Below are 8,735 nucleotides of genomic sequence, written 5' to 3' on the forward strand. Positions count from 1 at the left end.
GTGTTTGTATATATCAAATGTTCCTTCAAAGTATGTAGTAGGTGTTATAACCCCATCTTGACTGAAAAACAACATATCACTTAAGTAAAATCAAAGATCCACATTTTCTGACTGCTAGCCAAAAGCAGATTAATAATTTGCTGATGATCTGGTGTTCAAAATTTTGCCAAGCAAACTACAGACTAGAAGGTCAGAAGCAATCTCTGAGCCTACAAATTTGACCTTAATTTCTATTCAATTCCATACTTTCATTGTTTTCCCCATTCAGATGTTCAAATCATTTACGATAACCTCTAATAAAAAGTTATTGAAAAAAATCTAGGGACATAAGCTAAATAATGCAAGATAGATTAATTAAAAACTCCACTTTCCCTAGACACACATGTACACAAAAAACCAAATACTTTTAAAATACTACTCTACCACTTACTCACTTTCCATGTGATCTTGAGTCATTTAAACTCTCTAAGCCTCCACTTTCTCCTCTGGAAATGGGGATAAAAAGAGTAACTGTAACTACCATATGGGATTGCTGTGAGCATTAATCAAGACAACACATAAAACACTTTAGCCAACCACTATGAAAACGGTTAAGTTTCAATAAATGTTAACTTTTATATATAAATCCAAACTTTAGCGTCATTTGACCTTTATTGAAAGATTGTATTTTCTATGAAAATCATCTCTGTTAACCCATTCATGCACACCTACCCAATGACAATAACTTCACAAGCACTCTGAAAACGTGGATATAACCGTCGAGGAAGTTAGAGCCCCCTCCTCTTGAGTTAGGTACCCTGCTCAGGAAATAGCCTGTACTTAACACTGTACTACTTAACACAGTTCCCTATATCACTTGAGAGCCCCTTGTGGGCAAGGCCTGTGTCCTATTGTTCATTTCTGTATCCTGAGACTGCAACCCAATAGTTCTAAACCCTGACTCACAAGGGGAGCTTATCAAAATATTAATGCCTGGGATCCATCCCAGACCCATTAAATCTAAGGAGGTCAGGGAGGTAGAAGACAAGTAATCAGCAAGGGGGGGAGCATTTTTTTAATATCCTCACGTGATATTAACGTACTGCCACAGTTAAGAACCACTGCACTCTGACATTTAAAATACTATACAAACAGGTATGTATACGTGTGTGAATATATAAATATATAGGTAAAGAAATATAAGTCTCAGCTCAAGACCCTCAACCTCAGCTACTCCTAGCCCCATCATCTCTTTCCTTTAAACAGACAACACTGTTAATAAACAATTAGTTACATGCTGCGTTAAGATGGCTTTTAAACTGTTAACTCAGTACAGTACTTAAGTTTCTTCATGTAATTATGCCTTAGCCTTCTTCCTAGATTACAGTCTTGCTCCTTGAAAATATACACTGTCTTATTCTTCTTGTTTTCTCCACAGTGCTTATGATAGTGCCTTGAACACCAACGTGTAATAAACATGTGGCTGATCTAATAAATGCATACAAAAATTATCAGCAGGAAGTATGTCACATCCAAATTAACCAATTTGGGCTATGACTCAAAAAACAGAAAAAGTAAAAGTTCAGAAAAAAGTTAAAAAAAACCTCTAACTTAGTAAATAAGAACAACTAAAGTTTATCTCATTAATGAGCATCTATATATCTGCATTTATTACAGCCATCACATGCAGTATCCCATCACCATCCACCACTTTAAGATTCTGAACTCTTTCCTTACTAAAACTATCTTCCAGTTGCTTGTGGTATCTTTAGCTGCTGTCATGTTATTTTGTAACAACTTTACAATACTCTGTAATTAGTAAAACAAGTTAATGAAAGTCAACAAATGTGTCACACATGTTTAATAAATATGTCTTGAAGAAACAATGTTTATCAACCACTAAAATAGACTCTTTGCATACAAGTTACATGCTAATCTCTAATATAAATTTAGATGGGAATACTGTCTGAAAATAAGAGAGTCTTATTCAACACTATATATAATAGAAGTCTAATTTTGAGTATTGACAGACTGATGATTTTCTGCTTTTATAGCATTTTCATACCTTAAAATTCTATAAAATAGTATATGACTTTTTAAAATAGGAGTCCTAAGCTGTATTACACAAGAAACTCCACAACTGGCATTCGCAATGTTGAAACTACTAAGAGAAATGAATGGCACACAATTCTAAAAAAAAAAACAATTTAAAGATATGAGAATGAGCCACCTGAAGAGTTTTGTGTCATATGTGTTACCACTACTAACAATCTGAAAGACTTAAGTTGTTTTTAAAAAACTGAAAATATGGGGACTTGCCTGGTGGCGCAGTGGTTAAGAATCCACCTGCCAGTGCAAGGGACACGGGTTTGAGCCCTGGTCCGGGAAGATCCGAAGTGCCGCGGAGCAACTAAGCCCGTGCGCCACAACTACGGAGCCTGCGATCTACAGCCCACGAGCCACAACTACTGAGCCCGAGTGCCACAACTACTGAAGCCCACGCACCTAAAGCCCGTGCTCTGCAACGAGAAGCCACCCAAAATGAGAAGCCCGCGAACCGCAACGAAGAGTAGCCCCTGCTCACCGCAACTAGAGAAAGCCCGCGCGCAGCAACAAAGACCCAAGGCAGCCAAAAAAATAAATAAATAAATTTAAAGGAAAAAAAAAAAAACTGAAAATATGGGGAGGAGGCACTCAAGAAATATTCCTGCTAATTAGATACTGTGGTAAAACATTACCATGTTTTGTTGGGTCCTACAGTATTAAACAGATAGAGCCGGAGTTACCACAAAAAGAAAGCAGTACTCAATTCCCTATTCAATAAAAAAGGTTCAAATTCCACAGACAAAAAAATGGTACCCTGGGTTGTTTGTTTTTAAGGAAGATTAAATTTAGGAGTTGCCAACACCCAAACGAAAAACATTCCAGAGTATCAGACTCAATTGTAGTGGGGAGTCATCTACATTCTCAGCACTATGTTCCCTTACCCAAAACAGGAATATTAACAAAGGATGCTTCTTGGGACCTCACGAGATACACCATACTTACTTCCCCCAGTAAACATTACCCTTGTTAAAAAACCAAAAACAAAAAGGTACTTGAGAAATAACAATTTTAGCACAAGCAGCCAGACAAAAAATGAAGTTTAACATCTGCCAAGATATTTCCCAAAATAAGACCCCTGTCAAATGAACAATGAGGAAAAGATTGCAAATGACAAATTCTTTTATTTGGACCATCAGCTACTTTTAAAAAGAAAGTTGAGGAATGTAGCTTTTCCAAAGCCTTGTCTTCAGTCTCCCCCTAATTTTCATATTTTTAACTTAAAAAAAAAAAAACCCTAGAAATTTGATTACCACTCTTATGAATTCCTTTTAAAGCAATTTAATGAGTAACAGATCTTTTGTGCAAGTAGCAAACCACAGAGGACAGTTTTGCTGGCTGATAAAAATCTCTCTGAAACACTCATAAAAATATACCCTTCAAAGACAAACTCTGATTTTTCCAGGTATGGAAATTATATTAAGACTTAAAAAAATTTGGGTATGTTTGATATACACCCTAACTTACTACAAATGTTTTTACTTGAACCACAATTAAAGTTGGTGAATTCTTACTATTTATTTACTGTGTGTCAAAGTTGAATAAATTAGAAGGCCAGGAGGAAAAAAAAGGTAAAACCTAGAACCAATGAGAAAAAGATGCAACTACTTCGGGTGAAACAAGATTACTGAATCACTTCCCAAAACCGGTGAGTTACTATTAAAGTAACCAAATACTTGTTAGAGGATTGTTTTGTTTTGTTGAGGGTAGAGAAAGGTGCGGTTATACCCCAAGTAAAAATGTTTCACCAGGCACTCTGTAATGGCAAGATACTGCTGCCTGCATAATGGTTTTTGAGACTGCTCAAAAATACCAAAAAAAAAAACCCAACAACAACCCAAAAAACAAAAAATCCCCAACCCTACCACAAATGTTTTCCAGAATACACAGAGCCAAATACTTAAATACAGGGAAAGAGCATCTTAGCAAAAAGAATTGAGGGTTGCTACAGCGTTTCTAATGTCCACAATACCACTCAGAAAAAAACTCTGTGTGTGTGTGTGTGTGTGTGTGTGAGCGTGTGTGTGCGTGTGTGGGGGAGCACTACTTCCAAAAGCTGGTTTATATATGAAATAGAGCATATGCTCAGCTGGATATACTTATCTTGGGTTCACTGAAAGATAAAGCTGTCTGGGATAGTGCTAAAGCCACGTTTTCTTTACAGGTGCTATTAAACACTGTTAAGAGAGAAGAAGAGAGAAACTATCTGATAATTTGAGACGGGCACGTGGGAAACTAAAGTACGTGATCATCACCATTAATCAATTTTTCTAATTGATCAAGCATAAACAAACAAGGCTAGGTGGGCAAGTTCTGGAGCCCCCGAGTTGTCTTTCCAACACTGAAAAGAAGGATCATGGGTCTGAGATCTTAGCCAGAAAGCCTGAAAAGCACGCGTCCGACTTTGGATTTGGGGAACTTCCCAGCAAGCATTTGTTGAGAGTAAAACTCCATCACCCCCTGCCTGCCTAACTCAGTGAAAGGCTAAGAAGTGCAGGCTCGAGGGAGAAAGCTCTGGGCCCTGGAGAGAAGACACCAGGAGGCGGCAGCCCTCAAGGGTCCGGCCGCGGCCCCCGCCCGGCTCACCTCTGCGGCAGGGATGTTGACCACGCCGGTGGAGCGCCGCTTCTCCCGCAGCTTCCTCTTCTCGATCTGCCCCTTGCCTTTCCTGGCGCTGGGGCCCGAGCTCTTGCCCTTCTCCGGGGCGCCGTCCCGCTCCTCCTCGCCGTCCCGTACGGGCGCTGCCCCCGAAGCGGCCGCGGCGGCGGACTCATCCTCCGGCCGCCGCTGGCCGGGGGCGGCGCGGCTCAGCTGCGCGGGGCCCACGGCGCAGTTCACGACCCCGGGGCTGGGGGCGGCAGGTGCGGCGGCGCCGCCCGGGAGGTTGTTGTTGAGCTCGTTGGCCGCAGCGGCGGCCGAGGTGCCCAGGGGCCCCGGCGGGAGCTTCCCGGCCGCGTCGCCCGTGCCCCCACCAGGGGCGGCCGGGCCCGGGGGATTCTGCTTGGCGCGCATCTTCTCGCGCTTCGCCTTCCACTCCTCCAGGAAGTCTGTGGTGCTGCCGCCGCTGCCGCCGCCGGTCCGGTAGCCACCGGTCGCCATATTCCCAGCGGGGCCGGCCGGGCTCTCACCTCAGGCCGCCCGCCCCAACTCCGGCCGCCGCCCCCTTTTCCTTCCCGCCACCCGGAGAAGGCGAGGGAACGACCCCCGGGCGCGGGGGCGGCCGCGGCTCCCCCAGGGACCGGCTGGTCTGCGGGGAAACACAAAAGGGGGCGGAGAAGGGAAGCGTAAGATCCTCGCCCGGCCCGAGGGTCGTCCCCGCGGCCGCGCCCCTCGGAGCCCCACCGAGAGCGCGCCCACTCAGCCCCGCAGGCGAGGAGCCGCAAGAGTCCCCACCCTGCAAAGTTTCTCCGACGCACCTACACGGCTGGCCCGGACGATCACCGCCCCTCGAGGGGTGGAGAGAGGCACGGTCCCCACCCCCCCGCCCGCCCGCCCGCCCGCCCGCCGGGGTCCGAGCCTGCGGCGGTCGGGGGACCCGGGCCAGACCCCCCACCTGTTGACCCGTCGCATCTCCAGCCCTCGCTCCGGGCCGGGGTCCCCGCGACCGACACACTCATTCCCGGGACGAGGCGCGGAGTCCCCTAACCGACTCGCGGAGGAGGCGGGACGCGTCCCGACCCAGCAGTCCAGCCGAGTCCAGGGGGACGGGTGCGCGTGCGGAGCGCGGACCGCCCGGGCGGCCCCTTACCTGGGAGGAGTTGGGGGGACGAGGAGCGGGACTGGGAGCTGGCGCCCAGGTGAGCCGAAGCGGCCGCGCGGAAGGAGATGCGGCCAACTCTCCGCCCGGAGCCCGCGGCGCTCCCGGGCTGGGAGGGAGGGAGGGAGGGAGGGAATGAGCGAGGGGAGGGAAGGGAACGAGGGGAGCCGAGCGGCGCCGAAGCGCCGGCGGAAAGGACCGAGACCGCTAGTGAGGGGCGCGGCGCGCGGTGGGGGCGGCGGGGCCCGCCGACGCCCCGCCTCCGGCGCTCAGGTGCGCGGCGCCGCGTCCAGCCCGCCGCTGCCGCCAGCCCCGCGCCAGCAGATGCGACCGCACATTCCTGGGCGCGCAACCTCGCGGCGGCCGACCTCCCGGCGCCTCCGACGCTGGAGCGTGAACCGCCCTCCACGCCCTTCTCCCCGCTCCTCTTCTCCGCCTCTCCAGTCTCCCACCACTCTTCCTTTTAAGTACAAGACGTATTCTTCCAGGGAAAATCTCAAATACTGCTGGCTGAGGGGGAAAGTGCATGATTCAGGGCCTGACTAGCTAGGATGGGAAAATACTCTCGCGTCCCTTTTCCTAGTCGCTGCCCCCTTTTCAGATGTCCTGGGGTGGCAAGCAGGACAGTGGAAAGGGCTGAAACCCAGGCCCCTCCTTCTAAGTCTGTGGTCTCAGGTGAACGTGTCGCCTGAAAGGAGAGGCTTCAACTGTTAGTGTTTTATCAAGGCTTTACTATTATCTTAGGCTTGCAGGGAAAAAAATTTTAAACTCATTTTAAAATGTATTGTGTTGGCGATCTCAGTCCTACTTGGAGTTTCCTCTTAACCCTGTCTCTACACCTCCTCTTCACAGATAGTGAATTTAGCAGCAAAACTCCCTACCAAAGTCCTAAAGCTGCATTGAGGCTGATTTGATATGAGCTGGGGCGGTGATTGTCTCTCTTCTTCTACCCTTGACATGCCATAGGGTAAATCTTATCTTCAGAGGCAAGTCATCTCCGATTTCTGGATCAGGGCTGGGTGACTGCCACTGTCAAGCACTTGAGCAGATAGACGTCACTGTATCCGAGTAACGCCAGGGCACATCACTGTCATAGGGTACAAATGCCTGGTCACCATTTTGCAAAAAGTAGGCGAGCCCTGAGTCACATTCTTACCTAACATAACTCTTTCTTCCTACTTAGTACCTGTTTTGCCCAGGTGGCACACGGTGGGTGAGCCGTCAGCCTGTGCCTGCTCAGGAAGGAGAACAGGAGAATGTGATTCACACGCTATTTATTTATCAGAGGGGAAAGTCACACAGTTCTCGTCTTTTGTCTGACTGCTGGAGTGAACATGTGGATAACCCGGATTGAGTTCTGGAAAAACTCTTTAAAAAATTAAAGGCCTACGTTGGGAATCGGTTTAACAGGCCGAGCCTGGTTGGTACCAACCTGGGTGTGCCATCTGAAACTCCTCAATTAATGATTCATTACTTTGTTTTCTGAGTTTTAAGGCGGGGGTGGTGGTGGGAGGGTTGGGCATTAAACAGATACACATTAATATTCTTTATAACTTACCAGAGGATTTTCTCTTGGAGGGACTGCAGGATATAGTGGAAAGAGGATATAATGTGCCTGACTACAAACATCTAAATAGCTGAGAGATCTTGGGCATGTTGTTTAAATTCTCTGAAACTCAGCTTTCTTTACTATAAAACCAGTAATAACAGCATATGTTTTTATGTTGTTATAAGAAATGACACTGTGTGCTTGGTCAAGGAAAGCACTCAGTAAATATAGTCTCTTTTATTAATAGGATATTGAACAGAGTCCTGGGTTTCTAAGGGGGGCGCAGACGAAAAAAGATAAGGTACTAAATACACAATATTAACTTGAAAACAATAGACTTTGAATGAACTAGGATAACACTCTGCCACATAATTTATCAGTGCATCTCTTTGACCAGTTCTCTTGGTATTAACAAGCGCTGAGTCAGGAATGTTGGCTACTATGGACTTGTGTGACTTTCGGCAAGTTGCTTACCTTTTGTGCCTCTGTTTACTTACATATAAAATGGGGATAATAATACTTCCTATATTGTGAGAGTGCTGTGAAAGTGTCTGAGATCCTTAGATAAAAGGTAGTAGGGGAGTACCAGAGTAGTTATTATTAGTCTATAAAGTGCCCTAGGAACCATGGGTGAAAGAAATTACTGAGGTACAAAGCGCTGTGTATTATTATTGTTATTGTTTATTATACCTTTTGTCTTTACCTTACCATTCTCAATATTCCCAAAGGTATATTTTCACAGCCAGACTGCTTCCAACATTGCATCAAGATATTTAGCTGAGTCAGTTCTAAGTTGCCATGTTTGCATGTCATCAATCTTCATGTACAGCGTTCTGATGAAATAATCCTTAAAGACTCTGAGCCTGGTTTCTCAACTGCAGCACTACTGAAATTTGGGACTGGATAATTCTTTGGGGGTGTTGTCCTGTCCACTGCAGGATGTTTAGCAGCATCCTTGGCTTCTGCCCACTAGATACCTACCAGGAGCTGCCCTCCACCCCCAGTTGTGAGTTTGCCAAGTGTCTCCTGGAGGGCAAAATCTTCGCCAGTTAAGAACTTCTGAGCAAACATAAAACAACTAATTTGGGTGATACACTTGCCCTTAATAATAAAGGGAAATAAGATGATGATAACAAAACAAAGATTCATTTTAATATGTCAAAGTCAAACTTATTCTAAATGTTAAGTCTTACTTAATGTTTTCCAGGCAGTGGATTAGCTGTATGTGAAATAGCCTATTTGTATGTGTTGAAATAATTAATAGGATATTAAGAAATAACCAATTTGCCTTCAGTGCAAATATTTCTGGAAGGTATGCAATTCGCCCTCTAGAATCAAAATAATACA

At 45.9% G+C, this 8,735-nt stretch overlaps 1 protein-coding gene across 1 annotated transcript in view; it reads right to left on the minus strand.

Annotated features, from left to right (window-relative positions):
* PAWR (pro-apoptotic WT1 regulator) overlaps positions 1-5,501 on the minus strand; it is a 104,457-nt gene extending 98,956 nt beyond the window's left edge. Inside the window, exon 1 of the mRNA XM_068560849.1 lies at positions 4,669-5,501. Coding sequence (XP_068416950.1) covers positions 4,669-5,181 — 513 coding nt within the window. The 5' untranslated portion in view covers positions 5,182-5,501. The remainder of the gene's footprint in view (positions 1-4,668) is intronic.
* Positions 5,502-8,735: the final 3,234 nt, after the last annotated feature.

This window comes from Eschrichtius robustus, chromosome 13 (genome assembly GCF_028021215.1).
Source record: "Eschrichtius robustus isolate mEscRob2 chromosome 13, mEscRob2.pri, whole genome shotgun sequence".
Classification (NCBI taxonomy): Eukaryota; Metazoa; Chordata; class Mammalia; order Artiodactyla; family Eschrichtiidae; genus Eschrichtius; species Eschrichtius robustus.